The sequence below is a fragment of the Dipodomys ordii genome, unplaced genomic scaffold (genome assembly GCF_000151885.1).
Source record: "Dipodomys ordii isolate 6190 unplaced genomic scaffold, Dord_2.0 Scaffold36, whole genome shotgun sequence".
In the NCBI taxonomy this organism is placed as follows: domain Eukaryota; kingdom Metazoa; phylum Chordata; class Mammalia; order Rodentia; family Heteromyidae; genus Dipodomys; species Dipodomys ordii.
In genome coordinates, this window is record NW_012267252.1 from 3,015,663 (window position 1) to 3,042,147 (window position 26,485).

Sequence of the window (26,485 nt, forward strand, 5' to 3'; positions counted from 1 at the left end):
TAAAAGATATTTTTTAATGAAGGAACCCTACCAATAGAATGGGATACCTCACCAAGGATAGAAAGCATTTGTCACAACCACCCCAGTTGAGAGGGAGGAGTTGGAGACAATCTGGAGAAACTCTCAGTAGGGGAGTGGCTGGCCTTGGTGATGTCTAAGATTCGTTCATCTTATAAGACTAGAGGATTTAATAACTCAGAGTCCTTCAGAAGGGAAGATGCTGTTTTAAAATATTGTGCAACTCCCAAGTAATCACCCTTTTGTTTTAAGCAACCCCACCAAAACCCACCACTTGGAGAATCTCTGGGGGTGTTTGGAAATTGTGATCTATGTTTAAATGGCTATGATTGCTCCAACAGACTAGGAGGCCCTCCAACTCATAACTTCATGAGTTCATGAAGTCATTTTTTTAAGAAATGTAAGACAAGCCCGGTGGCTCATACCTGTAATCCTAGCTACTCAGGAGGCTGAGATCTGAGGATCACAGTTCAAAGCCAGCCCAGGCAGGAAAGTCCATGAGACTCTTATCTCCAAATATCCACTCAAATGGAAGTAGAGCTGTGGCTCAAGAGGTAGAGTGCTTGTCTTGAGCTGAAGAGCTCAGGGACAGCACCCAGGCCCAGAGTTCAAGTCCCATAACAAAAACAAACAAACAAAAAAAGACTAATAAGCACATAAAACCTATTCAGATGTAACATACAGTAATTTCACTAGAGAGCTGTGTTTGAATAATACATTTTAGTCTTTCTTTTAACTATTATTAAATTCCTCTGAAATCTTTCTGTTAAACTTAAGTTCACAGCCCCATTTTAATGGATCACAAAATCAATTCCAAGCTTCATAATCAGCATTTTTATTTTCTACGTGAAATGATACATAGTATATTAGACTAGAAAAATAGCAGAACTCATTACACATCACAAGGGTAGATACTGTTTGGAGACTTTTGTTTCAGTTAAATATTGTGTGTGTGTAGGTATCATGATACAACTATTTCCTATTGCAATCACCTGGAAGAACCAAAGTTTCAGAGGACACAACCATGCAGACAGAGCAGGAAGACAAGACACTGGGTGTGGAGGATGAGTTTAATGCCCCAGCTAACACCCACAGCCACACTCAGCTCCTTGGTCTTTGGGATTAGACATTGTAGAGTCAAACAATACACAAAAAACATGAGCAACAAGGGCAGCACTCTTGTGCCTAGTTGGGGGTGGGGGGATATACAAGGTATCTATATCTCATGATCAAAATATTTTCTTACTCTTAAATAAGAACTCTTAATTTATTCTGGCCTCCAAAATGCTCAACTCGTAGGCCCCCAATTCATTTCAAGGGATGTCCCTTCACCAGGGGCCAGCTTCAAGAGAGGAGGTCTCAGCAAAGCAGTATCTAGTCCTTCGGCTGTCTCTAATGCATAGTTTATACAAGTAGGTTCGTGTAGGCAGGGAACACTCGTGCACACACATGACAGAGAACTGCTTTGGTGGTGTGGACAGGGCAGTGCATCTTCACTGGATTCTGGTGATGGCTTCGTTGATGGAGGTAGCCACATAATCAAGGTTTTTGGTAGTTAAGCCACACATATTGATGCGACCACTTGGCAGCAGATAGATATGCTTTTCGTTGATCAGATACTCCACCTGTTTAGCTGTTGAAAACCCAAAGAAGACAGAATTAGAGCAGCAGGAATCCTTTCTGTAGTGGTTCAGTGCCTAAAGGACAATTATTAAATTCTCTTTCTTTGCCCTTCACCCAGAGAAATGAAACAAAGAGAACTGATTTGTCCAATCGGCAGATAGAAAACCATGGTCACCTATAGATTCTGGAAAGATCTTCTACTAATTCACTTTCTAATTCACATGAAGTTCATTTTAATCTGAGACTATCCCAACCAAATAAGATGCTCCATCAACTAAATATAACCATTAGACTCCAGAACATTCCACTGATAGGGAACACTACCCTGCTTCCTTGTCCCTGTGGACCTCGTGGCACTCTCCCTTTAACATTTGGTCTTGATAGTACTTTGGACAAGGCCTTGTGCGCGTGATATTGAATACACATATCCATCCAATCCTCGTTTGCCTTTCAGCACCACCCCCCCAAGTGCAGGAGGGGTCCCACATCTGCAGAAATGAACTATAGATGAAGCTAGGTAGAGCCTGCCTACAACCTCCTGTGCCTATAGCATATACGTAAGGTGGCAAACTTGGCTTAGGGTCCCGCACTGCCTGCCATGTGCCCTGCTAAACACAGTTTCCAAAGCCCCAACTTGCCCAGGCTTAGCTGTGTGAGTGACCGTCACCCCAGGAGATAGAGTTAAACTCCTGGTCAACATAAGCACAATATACCACTGTCTCTAAAGGCCCACTAGGCCTCACAGACAGCCACTGTAGTTCTAGACCTCTAGCCCTGGCTTGGGTTATGTCTGTTTAATAAAAAGGAGACTTCTCTACTTTGGAGGAGTCACTAGTTAAGGTCATGGACTCTTCCCCAAGAAAGACCAATATCCACATAAGCAATGTTTGTACTGTAGCTGCAGCTTCACAGGTCTCGAAGTTAAAAACCCCCTTTCTCATGAGTGAACAGTAATAGAATTACAAGAATTAGAGAAATTAGTGGTGAGAATATGAGGGTTCACTACACAACTCTTTGGTATTAGACAAGTTATCTGTATGTTTTCTATCTGTATGTTTTCCTAACAAAATGATAGTTTTAAAATTCTATTTTTAGACAGGTGCTAATGGCTCACACCTATAATCCTAGCCACTCGGGAGGCTGAGATCTGAGAATCATGGTTCAATGCCCAGTCTGGGCAGGAAAGTACATACTATTCTTATCTCCAATTAACCACCAGAAAACTAGAAATGGAGGCTGTGGCTCAAAGTGGGAGAGCACTAGTCTTGAGCAAAAAGAGCTCAGGGAAGCATCCAAGCCCTGAGTTCAAGCCCCATGACTAACAAAAACAAAAAAACTACTATTTTTTTAAAAGATAAAGAACATCACATGATGTTTAATATTATAAGTACAGATCTATTTTCATCATTTTTCAATTCATAATAAAAGTGATTTCCTACTGTGGATCATAGGAAGATAAAGCTAGTTAGTGGGGAGACACTCCCACTGCTTGAGCTATTCAGAGTGTGATTACTGAAGATCAATTTCCACTATACGTATTATTTTCCTAATTGTGTAAGGATGACTTTGCTTATTCAAGTGAACTAATTCTCCATTCCATAGTAATGAGGACACTATAGTTAACTAAACTCCTCTTCCCTTTTTTCTTTTTGTTTTTGGTACTGGGGTTGACCTCCAAGCCTTCCACTCGAGCCACGCTTCCAGACCTTCTTTACTTTCTTTTCTTGCGTGGCCTCACAAAATACACCCAAGACCCAAGATATTTTGAGAAGTCTACAACATCTTACCATCTCTCTACTTCCTTGAGTGTTTCCTGAGCCTATTTCAAACTAGCTGTTTGACAGCCCCAGGCATAATATATCCCTCCTTGAGCCTCTAAAGTTCTACTTCCAACCCAAACTACTGTTCATCAGCTCTAGAGCCAGTATTGAGGCAGGCAGATGAGTTCTAATCTGCACCATGCTAACAGTGGTATGACCAGTTATCCTCAGGAATGATTAAATTAAAAACCATTTATCATTAGAAGGGATTTTTCTCATCACTGACAACTAACCAAAACCCTACTTCTGCCCACTAGATTTTCAAACAGCTTTTCCCCCCCTCTTTTTGTCAGTCATGGGGCTTGAACTCAGGGCCTGGGAGTGTCCCTGAGCTTTTACACTCAAGGCTAACACTCTACCACTCTGAGCCCCAGCACCACTTCGAGTTTTCTGGTAGTTAATTGGAGAGAAGAGTCTCACCAACTTTCCTGACTAGGGCTGGCTTTGAGTGGTGATCCTCAGATCTCAGCCTCCTGAGTAGCTAGGATTATAAGCATGAGCCACCAGCGCCCAGTTCAAACAGCTTTTAATTCTAACTACCTATCTGAATTCTTATTTACAAAATGGAGAGCCAATCAGTTATTGTGACTCAAGTCTGTAATTCTAGCTAAGTGGGAGGTAAAGATTAGAGGATTAAGGTTCAAGGCTCCAGGTCAACTCAGACTAAAAGAGAGATTCTTTTTTTTTTTTTTGTCGGTCATGGGTCTTGAACTCTAGGCCTACTCGCTGTCCCTGAGCTCTTCAGCTCAAGGTACTATGGCACCATTTCTGGTTTTCTGGTGGTTAATTGGAGATAAAAATCTCAAGGAGCTGGGTGCCGGTGGCTCACGCCTGTACTCCTAGTTACTCAGGAGGCTGAGATCTGAGGATCACGGTTCAAAGCTAGCCAGGGCAGGAAAGTCCATAGACTCTTATCTCCAATAAACCACTAGAAAACCAGAATTGGCACTGTGGCTGAAGTGGTAGAGCACTCACCTTGAGCTGAAGAGCACAGGGACAGCCCCCAAGCCCAGAGTTCAAGCCCCATGACCAACCAAAAAAAAAAGTCTCTAGGACTTTCTTGCCTGGGCTGGCTTTGAACCATGATTCTCATATCTCAGCCTCCTGAGCAGCTAGGATTACAGCCTGAGCTACCAGTGCCCGGCCAAGTTGAAGAGATTCTATTCTGACCAATGGCAGTCACTGATGCTCATTTACAGAAAGCACACTGCTGGGTTCAGGGGCAGGTACCAGTCATCCAGAGACTCGGGCAAGCACAAGTAGAAGGATCACAGCCCAGCCAGCCCCAGCATAAAACAAGCTCTGCTTCAAAACTCATCAGTGCAAAATGGGGCTAGAAGCATGACTCAAGTGGCAGAGTGCCTGACCAAGAACAAGGCCCTGAGTTCAATCTCCAGTACTTCTAACAAAGACATAAACAAATAAATCAAATGGAGAGACAACTTTATAACATCTTTCTATAGGCAGTAGTTGGAGACTAGGAAAAACCTGTTAAGAAATCAGTACCCACTGGGTGCCAGAGACTCACACCTATAATCCTAGCTACTCAGGAGGTTGAGATCTGAGGATCACAGTTCAAAACCAAACCTTAGCAAGAAAGTTCTAAGACTCATCTCCAATTAACCAACAAAATCCCAGAAGTGTGGCTATAGCTTTGAGCACAAAAGCTCAAAGATAGCACCCAGGTCCTGAATTCAAGCCCCCAGGACGAGAAAACACACACACACACACACACACACACACACACACACACACCCTCAGCACCTGAGTAATAATCATAATCATATATAATCTATATCCTTAATCCTAAGGTAATGCCAAACGGCATATGGCAACTTACAAGGAGCTTGGAACAAGTTACAGATCGTTTTACTGCTCAGCTAGCTCTGAGCAACTTCAAATCCACAAAAATCAGTCGGGCTGTAGGACAGACCACAATGCTCTTGAGACCCAAGGGGTTCACAAGACAATGGTACAGAAAAACCTAATTTGTCTGGGCCCAAAAAGTAACACTAATTAGGCAGCAGCTATAGAGGTGAGCTCCTGACCAGTGCTGGAGAGGCATTGTGTCTACTTGCCCACAGGCTTGAGGAAATGGGGGCCACTTACGGTTCAACCCAGTGAAGCTGAACATGCCAATCTGCTCAGTGATGTGAGACCAGGTTCCAGGGGTCTTGAGGGCTTCTAATCGTGCCCTGAGTTCAGACCGCATAGTCAGAATTCGGTCAGCCATTGTCTTCACATTACCTGTCCTGAAGCATAGACAGTGGTATCAATTCTAGTCTGGACAGGAGAGATGGTTCATGAAAACATGTAGGTTGAAAAACACTAATTTAGCCGGGCGCTGGTGGCTCACGCCTGTAATCCTAGCTACTCAGGAGACTGAGATCTGAGGATCGCGGTTCAAAGCCAGCCCGGGCAGGAGAGACTGTGAGACTCCTATCTCCAATAAACCACCAGAAAACCGGGAAGTGGCGCTGTAGCTCAAGTGGTAGAGCACTCGCCTTGAGCTGAAGGGCTGAGGGACAGCGCCCAGGCCCAGAGTTCAAGCCCCATGACTGACAAAAAAAAGAAAAACACTAATTTAAACTGCAAGCTGAACATGGGATCACAACCTGGCTAATACAGTACATGGATATGTGGATAAGTGAATGAGCAGAGCAGAGACAGACTCAGTGGGGAGAAGGGGAAGGCTGTGCATCCTGCCAGAGTCTAGTGCTTGTCTTATATATGCTGGCTGGAATACCACTAAGGGTTCCACTCACGGTTCACTGAGGGGCTGATATACATGGGTAACATAGTCTATCAGGCCTAATTAAGTAGAAATTAGAGATTTAGCTACCACATGAAAATGACTCTGTCCCCAAATCAGCTAAAATATAATTGTCTCCTCCCTCCCAATCTACAGTTTCACTTCCTATGGCTTCAACCACAGTTGGAAAAAATTAAATGGAAAATCCCAGAAGTAAACAATTCATATGTCTTAAGTAACTGCCATTACAGTATACTGATAGATTATTCCATTATTAATATTTTGATTTATTATTGATATTAGTATTGTTAATCTCTTACTATAGCTAATTTATAAATTAACCTTTATTGTAAGTGTTACAAAAAGGAAGACATAGTAATGGTTAGGGTTTGGTGCAATCTGTGGTTTTAGGAATCCCCTGACAATGTGGGGTGGGAGGGTGGGTGTGGGTATACCCCTTGTACATGTATATGTAAACTAGAAATAAGAAAAGCCCAAATTTTGTCACACTGATTTGAAGTTAGATAGTCTACTCTATCAGTCTACTCTATCCTGTGTTTTCCAACTTTAGGGGAAGAGTGCATTTCCCCTCCACCACCTGCGCCGCCCCCCCCCGCCCTCCCACCCCTCCCCCCTCTAACCCCCTCTCCCCGCCCCTCTCCTCATCCATTACCCATCACCCATCAATCAGGCTTTGAGCTCCTTACCACTCCTCAAAGAGCTCAGGGTTAGAGAGGGTGGTGGCGACGATTCGTGCTCCCTGGGCAGGGGGATTGGACCAAGTAACTCGCACAATCTTCTCCATTTGGGAAAGGACCCGCAGGATGCCCTCAGATTCTTTTCCAACCACAGTCAGATTCCCTATGCGCTCATCTAAAGAGATGATAAGAAACTGGTCTTAGCTGCTGATGGCAGAGTTGGGGAGAGCCAGGGCTGCAATACCTAAGGGCACTCACTGTAGAGCCCGAAGTTCTTGGAGAAGGACTGGGCACAGAATAGCTCGAAGCCTTCGGACACAAAATAGCGGATGGCCCAGGCATCTTTCTCTAGGTCTCCAGATGCAAAGCCCTGATAGGCTGAGTCAAAGAAGGGGAACAGAAAGCGGCGCTGTAAGGAAGGAAAGAGTGTCAGGGCAGGAAATCCTTCCAGAAGCAACCTCACCAACAGGCTCTTCCTTCCTCAGTTGGCACTTGGGAGGAATCTCATCCCTGTACCTTTCTCCTATTTCTTATCTAGGTACACTCAAACCACCTACCAATCATATATCTGATTCTTTGTTCAGCTAAATACCAACCAACAAGCAGAACGATTTCAGTACCTTACTTTAACTGTATTTTGCCCTAAAGTGTTAAGAGGTAACTTTATCACTGGAGCTTACTGTTGAGGCCTCGAGGGACTGTGTTAGCAGTCTTTCTGGTGGATTACTGGTGTGATAATGAGGCTTAGCATTCCACCTCAGAGCTACCCTACTGGGCATTCAGGATGAACCCGGCAGAGAGCTCTATTCTCGTCATGCTCACATCCTCAGCGTTCCCCAGTGCAAGCCTGTTCTGGATGGTAGGTGTGCTCTTTCTGAATAGACAGCACTTTCTCCCTCGGTTCTCTCTAGGCCCAGAGATCCAGGTAGTACTTTGACTCCTGCCTTATCCCTCACATCCCATCACAGCCCAGGTCCCATCTCCTGAGAGCTCCAGGATACACCCGTGTCTCACCTTCCCCACTACCACCTACCTCATTCAAGTCACCACCAGCTCCTTCTGGGATACCAGCTGCCTCCCAGCTTGTCTACTCTCACCTCTCTCTGTCTATTCTCTGCTGCAGTCAAGCTGACCTTCCAACAATGCATAGCTACTCATATCACTCACTGACATCAGACATTGCTGATAGCTACCATGCGAATGAAGTCCAATGCTTCAACACAGCTCACTCCACTCACACTTCCCCAACTCCAGAACTCTAGGCCATGACAAGAAAGAGCTTCATTAAATAGACCTTGATCTCTGCTGAAGAGCTTCATTAAATGGACCTTGATCATGCTGGCCCTGCCAGCCTCCACCTTCCTAGGTCTTCTGAACTCCTCCCCTTCCTGCAAGACTCACCATGGAAATTTCTTCTTCTGCTACCACCTGTAACTCACACACCCTGCACCAAGTCTGGGCTCTGGAGCCCCATAACCCACTAACACATCATTTCACAGAATCATCCCACCACCAGTATCATAACTGTCCCGGTCCTTAGCTGTACACACACCTACTCACATGCACACACGGGAACACACTAAGATGAACAGCTGACCTACCAAACATGGCAATGTCTTTGCTTGGGCACTGGTGCAGGGACCATATCCTGCTTAATTCACTATGGCATGCCCACCATACCCAATACATAACTATTCTTTAATAGGTATTACATGAACATGTTAATGGCAAATATATTCAATGGAAATTTCAATTTGGAAGGTTTCCTGAAGAAATAAAAAGTTGTATTACATAGTTATTTATAAGATCAAGAAATACAAAATAAATTGAAATGTCCATCAACTGACTTACCCAATCCATAAGATGACATATCCATGAAAAGAATATGAAAAGCAATACTGTAAAGCGTCAGACAGCAAATATATAAAGACATTCAAACAAAAAACTAAGATGTTCAAAACAATATGAACAAAATCATCTCATCTTTGCAAAATACATAAATATATATTTAAAAACTTGCACATACAAACATATGTACACACTCATCGGCTGAACACTATCCACCAAAGCACTAACAATGTCTTTGTTTGGATGATAGGATTTAAATCCATGTTTATTTTCTTCTTCAGGCTTTTCTCCATTTTCCAAATCCTTCAATAAGCAGGTTTTGCTTTTGAATGCAGCCACCAGTGACTCATGCCTATAACCTAGCTACTCAAGGAGGCTGAGATCTAAGGATCAAGGTTCAAAAACAGCCCGAGCAGGAAAGCCAGAAATGGAATTATGGCTCAAATGGCAGATCACTAGCCTTGAACACAAAAGCTCAGAGACAGCACCCAGGCCCTGACTTCAAGCCCCAGGACTGGCACCAAAAACAAATAAATGAAAAAACAACTTCATACTATGTGCGAGAGATGCTCTAGAAGTGGAGTTACCTTCATGACGGAGGCAATCTGCTTCCACTGCTCCTTAGTCGGGTCAGTCCCAGTTGGGTTGTGTGCACAGGCATGGAGGACAAAGATGGAGAACTCGGGAGCACTCTAAAAAGAAGGAAGCTACGTCAACTCTGCCCCCGTGGGTGACAGCAAGAGACACACTAGCAGCACATAGATCAGCAATGAAGGGCAAAGGAAAACCATGTTCTTAACCTTTTCACATCTCTTTCGTACAGTCGCGCTCTCACAAGCTATTTCAGAATCTATTATGTGGTTTGGGGAAGATGTCTCAGACGCTCACTTTCCAGAGATCCAAAGACATTCCCTGCTGTTCCCAACAGCACAATTTTCTTTACAACTTCTTCTAACTCACCTACCTCCAGATCATTAAGAAAACCCTGAAGGTCAAGTCCTCGCTTCTCTGCATCCCAGTAGTGGTAGGTCCGAATGTCTCGAAAACCAGCAGCAGCAAATACAGCATTATGGTTCTCTGAAAGCAAAAGGGGAAAAATGCTAATAAGTGTTTTTAGACACTTGTAGGAATAATTAAAAGGAACACAGCCAGCTTTCAGGACCCTGAGGCTCCACGTCCACAGGGTGTTATGGAGGCTATAGGTAAGATATGAATGAACAATGGTACCAAGAACAAGTTCAACCAATTAACATTCATGCCAAACATATCCTACCACCACTTCTCAAGGCCCTCCCAAAGCTGGTCCTCCCAGGTCTGGATTATGTTTTCTATGTAAGCAGTGAGTGCCATGAGGATATCCTGCCTGCCTTCTCACTTCTCTGCATAACTAAAAGACTCACCCCAAGTTGGAGAGGATATGTAGACTGGTGTGTCTTTGTTATCCAATCCATTGTACCATCGTGCTAAGAATTCCGCTCCAATTCGAAGTGCACCTGTTCCCCCCAAACACTGCACACCTCCTACCTGAAAGAGAAGAAGGAGAGTCTCAGGCTGAAAATGGTGAGATCTGATAAAATTAACAAACATCATCACACATCCTCCTTTTAACCTAGGCCATGTCAATGCATGTTGTGGAAGGCAAACCCTTCCACTCATCCCAAGATCAGGACTTCCCTCATCAGAGGCCTGGAATACAAGTGTTTCTAGCATGCTTGGACATCAGTCCATGGTAATCAGCTTATGAATCTTCAGAAATGTTATATATATATATATATATATATATATATATATATATATATATATATATCATATATAAGATGATATATATAAAGATACTACTTTCCTTAACTTCTTCTCATCTTGGGTCACTTTAATAATAAAAAATAAATAAAAGATCTATGTTTGGTTTGAAGGTATGGCTCAAATGGAAGAGGCCCTACCTAGCAAGCACAGTCCTGAATTCAATCCCTAGTTCAGTCCCAGCCAGTCAACTGGACCTTGGGTGGCTGAAAAAGGGAGATCCAGTCAGTGTTAGTATAAAGCTGGTCAGGGCATCTCTATAAGTACTACATGTTAATGTGGAATTGCTAACATGGGCTCTAAAACCTTAGCTGCAATCAGAATTCATCAATGTCTCGACTTCACGGAGGAGCAGGAGAGGTGACCAGGAACTGCTCAGGGTCAAGGCCACACTGCATTCGCCTGGGTATCATAGCAACTCTCACAGTATCTGTCATTCAGTCCCACACAAACGTGCTAAACTGGCTGAAGAAAGAACATGGTGTGACAAAGACCTGAAGCCCATGGTTAAAGCTCCAGTTCTTCTGGAGTAATGAACAAAGCAAGAGACTGGGGCGCCATTACTGATGAGGAGCTATGGCCAGGATACCCAACAATGGCTCAGTAATTTCAGAACCTGAAACATTACCATCTGGGAAATGAAGAGTGAACATTTTGTCTAGATCCTAAAGTCTGAGGATGGAAAATAAGAAGCAGTAATGAGCCTAGAAAATAGGTTTCCTCCAGATGGCTTAATGAATCTGGTACTGTTAAATCTTACCAAGACAATCTAAGGAAAAACAATTACTGTTTGTTTTCTGGTTCGTTGATTCTTTTATGCATGCCTCATTTACAAGTTTTGGCTCAATTACCATTTCTATTTCTATCCTGACTACTATACTTAACATTTAACACAAAGGTAGATGCCAGTGGCTCATGCCTGTAATCCTAGCTACTCAGGAGCTGAGCTCTGAGGATCACTGCTTGAAGCCAGCCCAGATGGGAAAGTCCATGAGACTCATCTCCAATTAACTTCCAAAAAGCCAGATCGAGGTGTGGCTCAAGTGAGCACCAGCCTTGAGCAAAAGAGGGAAGGGACAGAGCCTAAGCTCTGAGTTCAAGTTCAAATATGGGCCCAAAATAAAAATGTTAAATGAAAAAAAAATTTAAGCAAAAGTAAAATTACTCCCTCTCCCAGCCTCCTTCTGCCTTATCTGCCACTTATTATTAAATATATATCATTTTTCCATTGATTATGTTTGACCTGTCTCCATAAGATATAGAGTAAGGACTTCTACAAGTGCTGAGATCTTGCATCTAGCTGGTTATCTGACTCTCCAGGCAAAATCTGCTAAGTAAATGAATGGTGAACTCAAACATCCAGGAATCTGGGAAGTTCCAAGTTAGGAGCTAAATGCTAAACAACTACAAGGTAAATAAGCCATGATCGCTGCCCTGGGGAGGCTGAAGGGAATGACAGACTTGTGGGAGAGAAAGTCTTATAAAATTAGACATCAGAGTAAGCACAGTAAGTGCTGTTCCCAAGCTGTGATCAAAGTCCTGTGATAACTCAGAGGCCCAGGGCCAGCACTGCCAGCACTAAGGAATCTAAACCGCAGTGACCTTTGATCAGGTGTAGAAGGACCCATGGACTGGGGAGTTACAGAGGAAGGGAGGACATTCCAAGCAAAGGGAGGAGCTGGGCAAAGGCTGTGACCCTGCCTAAGTTAGGATCTAGTGAGCCTGGAAAACAAGGCACATAGAATGGCCGGACCCCTGAGTGGGGATCAGCAGCTCCACACTAAGCACAAAGGCTGAGTTTGTCCTGTAGGCCATGGGAGAGCTACTTGTAGAGGTAAGGTGGGGATGACATAATTAGCTTTTTTCCTAAGGGACGATCTTTCTAGCTGCAGAGTGCAGAATGTACCAGGAGGAGGAGACTCGAGGTAAGAAGGTCAAAGAAAATGTTATAAGAATTTACATAAGATAATAGGGGCTGAACCAAGCCGGTAGCCTGAGGCTGGTGAAGACATTTGTGGAAACAGGACTCAGAGCTCAGGAGGAGCTGGTACCTAGGATGATGCAAATACCAAGAGTATCCCCAACCAGCCCAAAAAAAGATCTTCAAATAATTTGCTGCCACGAAGACTACATTTAAATTTTTTCCGTGCAGGCCCAGAGACACAAAGGACATATGTTTTCTCTCATATGTGGAAGCTAGTTTATAAATATATATGTAAACATATCCAGGGGCATATGCATATACACACAAACACATAAGCTAAAGTACTGTTCCTATGGTATAACTCCTCTGGACAGCTAACTTACAATCTAACAAAATTAATACCAGGAAGCTAGAACTTAGGGTGTCAGATTAGGTCAAGAGGAGAGGGACAGGTGAGTGAAGAGAGGAAGGGTGGGAGAATACAGTCTTCATATTGAATGTACATAACTGCAAATGAACTGAGGAAAATTGAGGGGATGGCTGAGGCTGGGGACAATGATGACAGGGGTGACATGGATTGAGAGTCATTGTACTTAGAAACTGACATGCTGAATTGAAATCCCTTTGCATAACCACCCAAAGATGGTAAGTTTCTTCTGTGACCAAAAAACGCATCACAGACAGAACACTGAAACCTGCTGAAATTGTTTTGGGAAAGGGAAAAGTACGAAAGCATGGGCAATTGAGGGGATGAGCCTGAAATGTACAAGTGTGAAAATGAAACAAGGAAATCCTCCCTTTTCTAATGAATGAAAGGTAGTTTAAGAGAGATGGTTGTGTTACCAGGTCAAGGCCAAAAGAAACAGCCTCACAGTGTGAAGAGGTCAAAACAGGGATCCCTGGGTTAGAGGGACAGCGTCTGTCAACATTGTAACTGTGTAAGAAATAGTCTTGAGGAAGCAGCAGTCCAACATAGAATCTGTCTTCACTTGTCAACAGAATGGGAAGATAGGCAGTTGCCAAAGTTCTCCCTTTCCCTTTGCCTTTTTGTTTTTCCTTTGTGTGTGTGTGTGACAGTACTAGGGTTTGAACTCAGGGCTTTTTTTTTTTCCTCCTATTTGGCTTTTTTACTCAAGGCTAGCTCTCTACCACTTGGGCCATCTGTTCACTTCTGGCTTTTTTTTTGATGGTTAATTAGAAATAAAGAGTCTCATGGACTTTTCTGCCCAGGCTGGCTTCAAACCTCCATCCTCAGACCACAGCCTCCTGAGTAGCTAAGATTATAGGCATGAGCTACCAGCATCCAACAAAGTTCTCCACTTTAAAAATTCATTAGGATTATTTTATCCTCTCTTTCTCCTTCTCCCCCCCTTCTCCTCTCCACCTCTCTTTCTCTCCTTCACTCCTTCCCTTTCTCTCTTTCCTCCCTCCCTCCCTTTCTGCCCCTGCCTCCCACTTTTCTCAGCACTGATTTTTTGCAGCAACTTTCCCATCTGATCCCTACTCTCTAACAATTCTTTCACATGCCTTCTGTTCCTAGAGGCAAGCCACAGTCTTGTATTAGCAAACCAACTCACACACTGATTAATCAATTATATAACCATTGACTTGAGTGCCAAGACCTGCTTCTGATCGCAGGATCCCAACCTTTACCTTACCCTGCCCACTCTGCTTATCAGGGCATCTGGGTAACATAATACACAAGAGGCAAACCTGTTGTAAGCAGAATGTGAAGGGCACCTCAGATGACTCGAGGTCCTCAACTCAGGAGCCACAGGCTCACTGCAAAGAGGGCAGCTCGTTTCAGTTATACAACACCTTACTGGACTACTGCTCTTCCCTTTCCTACCCATCCAGCCAGGTTTATCTTCCTGAAACAACACTTCAGTTGGGTAATTCCCTGGCTCAAACTCTCAGTGAGCTTCTCTTGCCTAAGCTCCCAAAAGCAGCCTATCCAATAGATGCCCAACTCCATTCTAGGTCTCCTTATAACCTAGACTTGTTTAATGTCTGCCTCTGTCCCTAGACTCCCCTGACTCAAGAGAAACACCCCTCTCCTTTCATCACGTTCGTGGTTCACAAAACTGGCTCTAGTTTGGAATCACCTGGGGAACATTTTTAAAAAATATGCCCATTAGGCTGGGAAAGTGGCTTAATGGTACAGTGCTTGCCTAACATGCATGAAGCCCTGGGTTCGATTCCTCAGCGCCACATACACAGAAAAAGCCAGAAGTGGAACTGTGGCTCAAGTGGTAGAGTGCTAGCCTTGAGCAAAAGAAGCTCAGAGACAGTGCCCAGGCCCTGAGTTCCAGCCCCAGGACTGGCAAAAAAAAAAAAAAAAAAAAATCCCATAGGGTGGAGGGCAGAACAGAAGTGGAAAGGGAATAGGGACAGTTCTATTTCCAAGATTCTAATTACACTGGGTTTGCATGGGACACCATGTGGTCCACTTAACCAACTCCCCAGGTGGCCCTCATATACAACCAGAATTGAGATCCAGTGTTCGGTGTCCATTGCATTCTTTAGGGCTCAGCTCAAGTTTCACCTGTGGCCTTGGTGGGTTCACTAAGGATTTATCTGTCCATACCACTTCCTGCCACATACAGTCTCCTCGCTGTCTACTTTCTCTCTTTTTTTTTGTCGGCCGTGGGGCTTGAACTCTGGGCCTGGGTGCTATCCCTCAGCTTTTCAGCTCAAGGCTAGCGCTCTACCACTTGAGCCACAGCGCCACTTCCGGTTTTCTGGTGGTTTATTGGAGATAAGAGTCTCACAGTCTTTCCTGCCTGGGCTGGCTCTGAACCTCAATCCTCAAATCTCAGCCTCCTGAGTAGCTAGGATTATAGGCATGAGCCACTGGCGTCTGGCCACTGTCTACTTTCAAACATGTTCTCCCATGTGTCTCTAGTTACCACACAAGCATGTCAATGAGAGATGCTGAGATCAAGGCCATAAGTATTACAGAATATTAGACATGGCTGAGATTTCAGAGAGCATCCAGACTAGGGGGCTCTTTTAACTCTGGGAACCACAAACACCTTTTGAAAATCTAGTAAGACCTATGAAAACTTTTCCCCAGAAACAGGTACACATAAATTCTGCATGTAATTTCAGGAAAGATTCCTTAAATGGTCACCTATGCAAGCACCTCTTATAGAACCAGGAGTACAAATGAGTCTTTTTCTAACATATAGATAAAGGGAGTGGGGGAGCTGGACAAATCACCTGCCTATGGTCAAAAGACCAGAGACAGGTGTAGGCCCTACTCACTTATGATTGCATTCACTTCTCTTCGCGTGACATTTTAAACTCTGCAGTTGAAATCTGATGATCTCAGATTTGGACAGAACTCACCCAGTGAAAAAGTTATGCTTTGAATATGGCAGTGGTCTTTCTACTACATATCAAAACAATTTCAACCTTTTTTTTTTTTTACTTTCTTGTTTCCTTAATGCTGTTGTTTCTGTTTATTCACTTGTTGTTTGTTTTGGTTTGTCTGTTGAAGCTTGCTTCAAATTTGTGATCCTGCTACCTCAACCTTCCAATACTCTTACAGTTTCTGAAAAGAAAACATCTCATCCCAAACTCACCCGCTTCTCCTTAAGAGCTGGGCTGTCATCTCCAAGGGCAAGACGAGAGGCACAGGTCCGGAACTCTGCCAAGCCCAGGATGGGCAGATACTCGTGGTTGAGGGTATTGTCATTAGCAATCTTCTGTTCCACCTTCCTCACTACCGGCAAAACCCAGGGCTGGCAATCATCTGTACGATACGCTGAGCACAGAAAAGAGAGACAGAAGAGTCTCAGGCTTCTTCCAAGTCAAAAGTCTAGAACTGGGAACAGGGAGAATCCCAGCATGTTCCGGTCAAAACAGAACAGTGATGGAAATCAAAGGAGAGCTGAGTACCTTTCGGTAGAGGTCTGGGTACAGGTCAGGGCTAGGTGCTGAGCAAACTGGACGGACGCGGTTTCTCTCCTTCTGGGACTCACTGCTCTTAACCCTGTGACCTCCAAATAGCAATGCAAAAGTACAACTGGGATATCCCAGAGCCTGATCAAGTGGGAGAGTGGAAGGGAAAGCACTCTGTGTGAATGAATGCTGGTCATCTTCCCCCTTTTGTCTCCAAGAGAGTTCCAGAAAGGTCTAGGTTCTACTTCACAAGAACACTGTACCTTCAAATATAAACATGGAGAAAGGGGAGTGGGAGAAGATCCACCTCTACCTCCTGTCCTACAAAAAGCAGAACAGGACAGTGTGCTGATGTCCTGGGGCTGGAGTCCAGTCCCTGGTTGCTGTCACATATGGCCCACTTCAAACACATCTTTGTCCTTCCTTTGGATTTTGACACAGGCCAGTGTTTACCTGTGAAATGGTTCACTCACTTCCTCCACCTCACCCTTTCATGGATCAAAATTTCAATTTCATAATACTTAATCTTGCCTTATAGAAAAAAAATAGTTTAAGCATTTCTTCCACATTAAATGTATTTTTAGACTACTCTACCTTAACCTGGCACAGATTTTTTTGCCCCCTATACTACTCATTGGTAACATTCGAAAAACAGCTGCCCTGGCCTTGCATCCAAGTCAATAATCTCTTCAGTAGGATTCCTGACTGGTCATGTTGCCCGAAGGCTCAAATGTGTAAGCCACCAACAATCCTATACCTATGCAGGTGAATCTGAAACAGACACAAGATTTTATAGTCACTTTCAACTTTACTCATCTCTACCCAACCTATATCCCTAATTTACAAAGAAAATCATGTTTTAGGGTAGTTATTGTTGCATAAGCAATACATATTAATCCTAGAAAGTTTAGAAAAGCCCCCAAAGGAAATAACAAACATTATAATTAACATACAATCAGCACTCTGATACAAGGGATATAAAATGTAAATGTATAACCCGCCAAGCTTTATATAGACATATTTATTTATAAACTATGGATCATGCTGTACATAGGGTTTTCAACATCCTTTTTCCACTTACAGATTTATTATGAACACTATATTCCTGACCTTATCTTACTACTTTTCAAGTCCTTCACTTCACAAATAACAACTGTTGCTAGTTTCTAATATATCTTACCAGAGTTTCTGTGTGCATACATAAGCAAATACAGCTTCTGATATTTGATAGTGCATAACACATTGTGCTGTTTTGTTCCTTGCTTGCATGTGTGTGTGTGTGTACACTGCTTGAATGTAGGGCCTGGGCACAGTCCCTTAGCTTTCTCATTCAAAGCTGGTACTCTACCACTTGAGCTACTTCCAGCTTTTTAGTGGTTAACTGGAGGTAAGAGTCTCATAGACTTTCCCTGCCTAGGCTGGCTTCGAACCACGATCCTCAGATCTCAAACCTCCTGAGTAGATAAGGTTACAGCATGGGCCACTGGCACCTGTCTTGTTCCTTGCTTTTTTCCATTTGAAGATCTTTTCATATCATGCATAGATAGTCTCTGTTCTTTTTCACAGTTGCTTAAAGTATGAAGCATATTTTATTTTGTCAATCACTTACTGGACATCTGTGTGGCTTATGATTGTTGGCTATTAAAGCAATACCTCAGTGAGCCACTTGGTATATCTCCCATGGATGCAAACACAGCAAAGACACAGGCTAAGAACTGGCTAAGATGTCAACTGTAGTTTGGATAGATCATAATTTACCATAGGGATTATATTTCTGATTAACACCATAAAGGGTGCCTACTTCTCCTCGCCCTGCCCACTGAAGGTGTGTTTACTAGTATGAAGGTCAAAATGGTATCTCAAGCTAGTTTTGATTTGTTTCTCTTTGTATTAATGAAATTAGCCATTTTCATATATAGATAGATAGATAGATCCATTTCCAACTGCACTTGACTAGCCATATAATATCTTTTTGTATGTATAGTTTATTAATAATGTTGCTTTGAATTACTTGCAATTGTAAATACTGTGACAACTGCTTTTACATCTCTACATATTCATGAGTTGTTCACATAGAAAATACACCTAAATGTGAAATGACTTCACCAAAAGGTATGCAGCAAATAGAAGACTTTAGGACTATTTTAAATTTCCTATCTGTCTTCTATTCTATCAGCTAACTTTACACTCCAAGAATGTGACCTCTACAAATCTGAGAAATGTATCAGGCTAATAATAAAAACATAGACAAAGCTCCAGACTGACACAGCCACTAACCCACCCAGACTCTGAGCTGGTGAATCTACCTCAAGAATCTTTCATTCCCAGTCCCTTTTTACTGGCGCCCCACCCCCACCCTGTCCCACCAAATTAACTCCAACTCAAAGGTGGTAGGATTTGATCTTTCTTTATCACATACCAAAATAACAATTTCAAAACAAGAGCTATCCCTTAGGGACATCACCCTAACTGATCAAAATGCTAACTAACATTGCTAAATGTATTCTTGGGAACTCTTGTAGGGAGGAAAGATTGTTTTTTAGAGAAAACATCTCTAAATCCTCAATAATACCAAATCTTTGCCCTTTAAAAGTCAATTTAGAGGTTGGGAGGGTGGCTCAGTGATAGAGTGTTTGCATGCATGAGACCCTGGGTTTGATTCCTCAGCACCACACGAGCAGAAAAAGCAGGAAGTGGCGCTGTGGCTCAAGTGGTAGAGCGCTCGCCTTGAGCTGAAGAGCTGAGGGACCAAGCCCAGAGTTCAAGCCCCAGAACCAGGGGGGAGGGAGGGGGAAGTCAATTTAATTTTGGAAAATGGTACTTGTATCATCTTCAGTGGTGACAGTGGGTAAAAAAATGGGATGATATTCATGGAGAATAATTACAAAGGAATGGTCACCTGTGTGGCTCCATTGCTTGGGGCCACAAGTAAGAATACAGTAATCAAAGCATCATAGAGGAAGCTGCTCACCTCATGGTGACCAAGAAGCAGAGAGAGGAGCAGGGGGAAAATGTCTTTCCAGCGTACACCACAATGACCAATCTGTCCAACTAGGCTCCACACCTCTTTCCACCACCTCTCAATAATGCTGTCATATAACTCCATGAATGGATTGCTTGGCTCACAGCCTTCAGGATCCAATTACTTCCCAAAGGCCCATTAGCTGGTAACTGGGCCCCAACCAAGACTATGAGGGAACACCTTGGATTCAAACCAAAACAGGAGACAAGGGAAGAATGTATTCAAAACAAAAGAACACCTGCACAAGTTCCCCAGGCTGGAAGGACAAGGGTTTTGAGGATCCATTTCTTTTTGTTTGTTTGTTTTTGCTGGTTGGGGCTTGAACTCAAGACCTGGACACTGTCTCTGAGTTTTTTCTGCTCAAGGCTTGTGCTTTACTACCACTTTGAGCCACAGCTCTACTTCTGGTCTTCTGATGGTAAATTGGAGATCAGTCTCATGGGCTTTCTTGTCCGGGCTGGCTTTAAACTATGATTCTCAGCTCTCAGCCTCTGAGTAGCTAGTATTACAGGTCTGAGTATCTATTTCTCATAGTGGCTCAGAGTCTTGGAGTCTCTCTCTCTCTCTCTCTCCCTCTCTCTCTCCCTCTCCCTCTCTCTCTCTCTCTCTCTCTCCCCCCCCTCTCTCTTTTTTTTTTTTTTTTCCAGTCCTGGGGCTTGAACTCAGGGCCTGGGCACTGTACCTGAGCTTCTTTTGCTCAAGGCTAGCATTCTACCACTTGAGCCCCAGCGCCACTTCTGGCTTTTTATGTGTATGTAGTACTGAGGAATCGAACTCAGGGCTTCATGCATGCTTGGCAAGCACTCTACCACTGAGCCACATACCCAGCCCTTGGAATCTCTTCTAATGGAACCACAAAAAGCACTAAAGCAAGAAATGGTTAGAGAGGGAAAGCCTGAAGCAAGCCCTAAGGGGCTATAACAAGGGCCTTCTTAGCAGCGTGCTCCCCAGTTCCATGGGCCACCGCCCTTTCTATAGGAGTCCTTTTTAAAGGAATCACATAGGTTACAGGTAGGTCCTACAATCTTGTTTTATAGAAGGAAAGAAAAAACACACAGAGACTCAATGATCCACCAACCTCCCTCATCTTCCTCCTAAAATTTACACTTTTCTCACCCAACCCCACTGAGGGTATACCTCTAAGATCCTTCAGCTAAGACGGGGAAAGTCAGGGTCTCAAAAACACCTACCTCAAAAATACCTTCCCAATGACTTCATTTGAAGATGCTAACAAATTACATTGAAAGCAACAATTAATGCAAATACAGTTATCTAGACCAAAAGGCTAGATGAACATGGGGGGAAAAATGGACTGGAGTATTGAAGAAATTTCTAGGGGCTGGGAAGGTGGCTCAGTGATAGAGTGTTTGCATGCATGAGACCCTGGGTTTGATTCCTCAGCACCACACGAGCAGAAAAAGCAGGAAGTGGCGCTGTGGCTCAAGTGGTAGAGCGCTCGCCTTGAGCTGAAGAGCTGAGGGACCAAGCCCAGAGTTCAAGCCCCAGAACCAGGGGGGAGGGAGGGGGAAGTCAATTTAATTTTGGAAAATGGTACTTGTATCATCTTCAGTGGTGACAGTGGGTAAAAAAATGGGATGATATTCATGGAGAATAATTACAAAGGAATGGTCACCTGTGTGGCTCCATTGCTTGGGGCCACAAGTAAGAATACAGTAATCAAAGCATCATAGAGGAAGCTGCTCACCTCATGGTGACCAAGAAGCAGAGAGAGGAGCAGGGGGAAAATGTCTTTCCAGCGTACACCACAATGACCAATCTGTCCAACTAGGCTCCACACCTCTTTCCACCACCTCTCAATAATGCTGTCATATAACTCCATGAATGGATTGCTTGGCTCACAGCCTTCAGGATCCAATTACTTCCCAAAGGCCCATTAGCTGGTAACTGGGCCCCAACCAAGACTATGAGGGAACACCTTGGATTCAAACCAAAACAGGAGACAAGGGAAGAATGTATTCAAAACAAAAGAACACCTGCACAAGTTCCCCAGGCTGGAAGGACAAGGGTTTTGAGGATCCATTTCTTTTTGTTTGTTTGTTTTTGCTGGTTGGGGCTTGAACTCAAGACCTGGACACTGTCTCTGAGTTTTTTCTGCTCAAGGCTTGTGCTTTACTACCACTTTGAGCCACAGCTCTACTTCTGGTCTTCTGATGGTAAATTGGAGATCAGTCTCATGGGCTTTCTTGTCCGGGCTGGCTTTAAACTATGATTCTCAGCTCTCAGCCTCTGAGTAGCTAGTATTACAGGTCTGAGTATCTATTTCTCATAGTGGCTCAGAGTCTTGGAGTCTCTCTCTCTCTCTCTCTCCCTCTCTCTCTCCCTCTCCCTCTCTCTCTCTCTCTCTCTCTCCCCCCCCTCTCTCTTTTTTTTTTTTTTGCCAGTCCTGGGGCTTGAACTCAGGGCCTGGGCACTGTACCTGAGCTTCTTTTGCTCAAGGCTAGCATTCTACCACTTGAGCCCCAGCGCCACTTCTGGCTTTTTATGTGTATGTAGTACTGAGGAATCGAACTCAGGGCTTCATGCATGCTTGGCAAGCACTCTACCACTGAGCCACATACCCAGCCCTTGGAATCTCTTCTAATGGAACCACAAAAAGCACTAAAGCAAGAAATGGTTAGAGAGGGAAAGCCTGAAGCAAGCCCTAAGGGGCTATAACAAGGGCCTTCTTAGCAGCGTGCTCCCCAGTTCCATGGGCCACCACCCTTTCTATAGGAGTCCTTTTTAAAGGAATCACATAGGTTACAGGTAGGTCCTACAATCTTGTTTTATAGAAGGAAAGAAAAAACACACAGAGACTCAATGATCCACCAACCTCCCTCATCTTCCTCCTAAAATTTACACTTTTCTCACCCAACCCCACTGAGGGTATACCTCTAAGATCCTTCAGCTAAGACGGGGAAAGTCAGGGTCTCAAAAACACCTACCTCAAAAATACCTTCCCAATGACTTCATTTGAAGATGCTAACAAATTACATTGAAAGCAACAATTAATGCAAATACAGTTATCTAGACCAAAAGGCTAGATGAACATGGGGGGAAAAATGGACTGGAGTATTGAAGAAATTTCTAGGGGCTGGGAAGGTGGCTCAGTGGTAGAGCGCTTACCTTGCATGCATGAGGCCCTGGGTTCGATTCCTCAGCACCACATAAGCAGAAAAAAAAAAAGCCAGAAGTGGCGCTGTGGCTCAGGTGGTAGAGCACTAGCCTTGAGCTGAAGAGCTGAGGGACAGCGCCCAGGCCCAGAGTTCAGGCCCACGACCAGACCCCCCTCCCAAAAAAAAAAGAAAAGAAATTTCTGTGGCAGCCTGCATCAGATTGGACTCATTCCTCTTAAATCTTCTTTCAGTCTGATGCTTTGAAAAGCACAAAAACCATCAGCTAGGAAAGGGTCATGCTTGTACAGAGTGACAGCTTGCTCTATCTAACTATAGCGAAACTAGTAAACTCACCACAGGAACAAAGTCTCTAGGGAAACTATCTACAAAAAGGAACTGGCTAATGAGATTACAGATGTAGTTCATTCTAAAATGTCCAACATTACTATAAACTGAGCTGGAAAAATCTCCATTAAGTGTGAGCTTAACTTGCAATTAGAGGAGGAGGAGGAAAGCATTCTACCCAAAGTTAGTAATCAATGACATTTCCTTCACAAACATTATACTTTGGATTGTGTATAACTAAGATTGCCAGTTCTAGACTAGCAGAACAAAGTTGATTCTCTCTCAAAACAGAAAGAAAAATAAAAAAGAGCTGTGGTGTGGCTCAAATGGTAGAGCACTTGACTAGCATCCTGTTCACAGCCCTGGCTTCAAAAGAGGCTATTCTTAGGCGAGGCTTATAAAGGCTCAATAGCTATGTGCTTATAATCATATAAAATGTTTATCAAAATGAATGCCAAGAAATGGAAAGAGGTTTTTTAATTTACCTTTTGTGGGCTTTTTTCTGTTTTGTTTTTCCCCTTTTTGACTTCTGTACTTTTTGTCCTTTATGTAAGTTTATCTGTTTGGGGGATGGTAAGGGGAAGCACAGAAATGGTGGGACAAAGGGTGAACACTGTTCAAAAAGAAATGTACTCATTATCTGCTCTATGTAACTATAACCCCTCTGTACATGACCTTCACAACCAAAATAAATAGCTTTTTTAAAAAACATTTCCAGTATCACAACAACTAATACATATAACACCTTTGATTTACATATCACATATAACTTTATTTCTTATTCAACTAATAGGGCCAATGAAATTATTATCCTACACTAGTCATGGAAGGTGCTAGCAAATCTCAGAGACTACTTTTAGTAGCATAGAATCTTGCAAGATTCTGAAGGTCATCCTTCAGTCCTAGCTCATTTTACAGACTTAAGTCTCAAAGATGTTAAATAACTACAATGCTGGGCCTATACTAAGGTCTCCTCTCTGCCCCACTGCGATGCACCGGCTGCCCCAGACCCTCAAAAAGTAATTAAAATAGAGGAGTGGCCTAAGAGACCTATCTAGGATCTCAGCTCTCCCACATACTGGTCTTATGTTCTGGGGCAAACTGTATCTTCTGTCTAGGCTTCAGCTTCCTTATTTCTACATGGAAACAGGTAAGAACCTTCCAGAGTTGCTGTGAGAAAAATCACAAGATTACATACACTATTCATTTTCTTGTGTTCTTGGGTTCTAGGAAGCATGATAAAGGCACCTCACAGTTGAGATGTCATCTGAACTTTAAACAGGAACTTTTCCTCTGCATGAACAGTCTACTTCTGAGCCAGTGTCATTTTTCAGTTCTTGAGCTGAAAATTTTTATTCACCATCTCTCAGAATCAACCACTCAAAGAAATGTCAACATAGCCACAGAAAGTTAACACTACTTATATGCCAGACTACTGTAAATGCCTCTGAATCCTCATCAAAACCATAGCAGATGACTGGAAGGTGAGGGAGCCAATAAAATCAGAGGTTTTTTGTTTTGTTTTTTGTTGGTCATGGGGCTTGAACTCTGGGCCTGGGCGCTGTCCCTCAGCACTTTAGCTCAAGGTGAGCACTCCATTCTACAGCTTGAGTCACAGCACCACTTCCCATTTTCTGGTGGTTTGTCGGAGGTAAGTGTCACGGACTTTCCTTCCAAGGCTGGCTTTGAACCGCAATCCTCAGATCTCACCCTCCTTTGTAGGCATGAGCCACCAGTACCTGGCTAAAATCAGAGGTCTTATAAAGATATATATTCAGACTGATATTAGTTCTTCAGTATAAACTGGCCATAATTAAATTCTTGGAGATTATGGATTGAACTTAAATTCAGACCCTGGGTGGGGGGGAAGGTTGGGTTGGGGGGAGGGGGGAGGCTGGGAAGGGATGTGAAAGGTAAACAAAGGAGGAGGCTGCAATGCTTGGTAAGAAATGTATGCATTATCCTGCCCATGTAATTGTAACCCCTCTGTACAGTATGTTCACAAATAAAATTAAATTAAATTTTAAAAAAAATTCAGACCCTAAATGGTGTCCATCCCAATTCAAGACAATCTTTCAATATTTCTCCCACTCTGCTGCCTGCCAAAACATCATATTCCTTCCAGGGGCAACACAATACAGCAATGACTTGTGTTTTTGTTTTTAAAACACTTCATTATTAAGAATTTCAAACAATCACAAAAGTTGGGTAAATATTATCATTTATGTCCTAGTATTACCAAGCTCTTATAAACTACCACTTTTTAATCATTTTTCTGTTCTTTCCCTTACCCTAGATGTCAAATGGTAAAGATTTATGTCTGTCTGTCTGTCTGTGTGTGTGTGTGTGTGTGTGTGTGTGTCTCAAGCACTATAGACAGAGACAAACATTTTCTACAGGAATGCTGATACTGAATCCTCTGCATGTCATCTGTGCTACAAAATAATTCCATTTCTTCTTTCTAAAATTTCTAGTCTTTTTATTCTAATCCTGTTCCCTTAGCACAGGACATCATCTATTCATCTTCATCTCCCAAGGTGGCCTGTGTAGGTGGCAAGAAAGTGCCTGTGGGACTTCAAACCTCCTCGTGGTTGCTGTAATAGAAATAACAAATCCACCAGAGGAAGTTAGAATGAAAAGGAATTTCGGAGACGTCTTAATTCAAATGTTCCTCTTGGCAGAGAAGTAAACTGGGCAGCCCATGCACTGAGCTTGTCCCAAGGCTGAAGAAATACAAATAAGAAATGAAGACAAAAGATGTGTGGGCAGTGACCTCCATTCTACGATACCTGCCCGTTCCTGCCAGAAGCATCTTCCCAGATGGAGTGGGGGCGGGCACAGAAGCATTTCTAATCGCTGTACCTGCTGATATTTAAATCCTTGAGGACAAAACCAAGCTTCAGTCTTCCCCACAGCGTTTGATAGCTAGTGGTCATTCAAATACCGACCGACCCACACCAGAGCGCCCTCCCGAGGGCTAACTGGTCTCCTTTCCCGCTTCCCACCTACCCCGACTCCAAGCCTCCCAGGTTTCCAGTTTCCCTCCATCTAATCCCAGGCCTCCGCATGGCTCAGGAGGATGTGGCATAAAGGAGGGCTGCGAGTCCTGTGTCCCGTCTGCTACCCCTTTCCTCGTGACCTTGGACGCATCTTCCTCCTCATGGGGTCCATATGCCAGGCTGTGAATGAGGGGGTCCTGTCCCCCCCGCCCCCCGGGCCCCCGGGCCAGGCAGCCCAGAGCCCACCCCCCCAGCCCCCAAGCCAGGACTAGGTCTGCCCCGCGCGCTCGCATTCCAGCGCTGGGCATCCTTACCTCCCACTCCCAAGTTGACCTTGCGGGGGTCTGGATCCTCCCGGAAGTCGGCAGTGAGTTTAAAAACCAAGACTGGCTGGGCCTGAGGAACCTCAGCAAAGACTGATGGAGGAGCCATTACGACAGAGCAGAAACCTGCCGAAACCTGAGGCTGCCCGGTGCAGTGGGATCTGGGCTCTCCGATCGGGAGGAGACGCTCACCTTCACCTAGCGGGCGGAGGCAGGCCCGCGGCCTCCAATGGTCGGCCCGCGTCCAGAGCTTGGCAACGCGGCCCGCCAATCACCAGCTTCTGACAAGAA

General features: G+C 43.8%; 1 protein-coding gene across 1 annotated transcript; it reads right to left on the bottom strand.

The window, feature by feature from the left end:
- Nucleotides 1-832: 832 nt before the first annotated feature.
- Got1 (glutamic-oxaloacetic transaminase 1, soluble) lies at nt 833-26,485 on the bottom strand. The gene is made up of 9 exons (XM_013017827.1): nt 26,186-26,485; nt 16,071-16,252; nt 10,160-10,283; nt 9,724-9,836; nt 9,347-9,451; nt 7,170-7,320; nt 6,921-7,086; nt 5,571-5,713; nt 833-1,651 (listed from the first exon to the last, which is right to left on the bottom strand). Exons 1-9 carry the CDS (start codon nt 26,301-26,303, stop codon nt 1,512-1,514), a joined length of 1,242 nt encoding a protein of 413 aa, XP_012873281.1. The 5' UTR covers nt 26,304-26,485; the 3' UTR covers nt 833-1,511.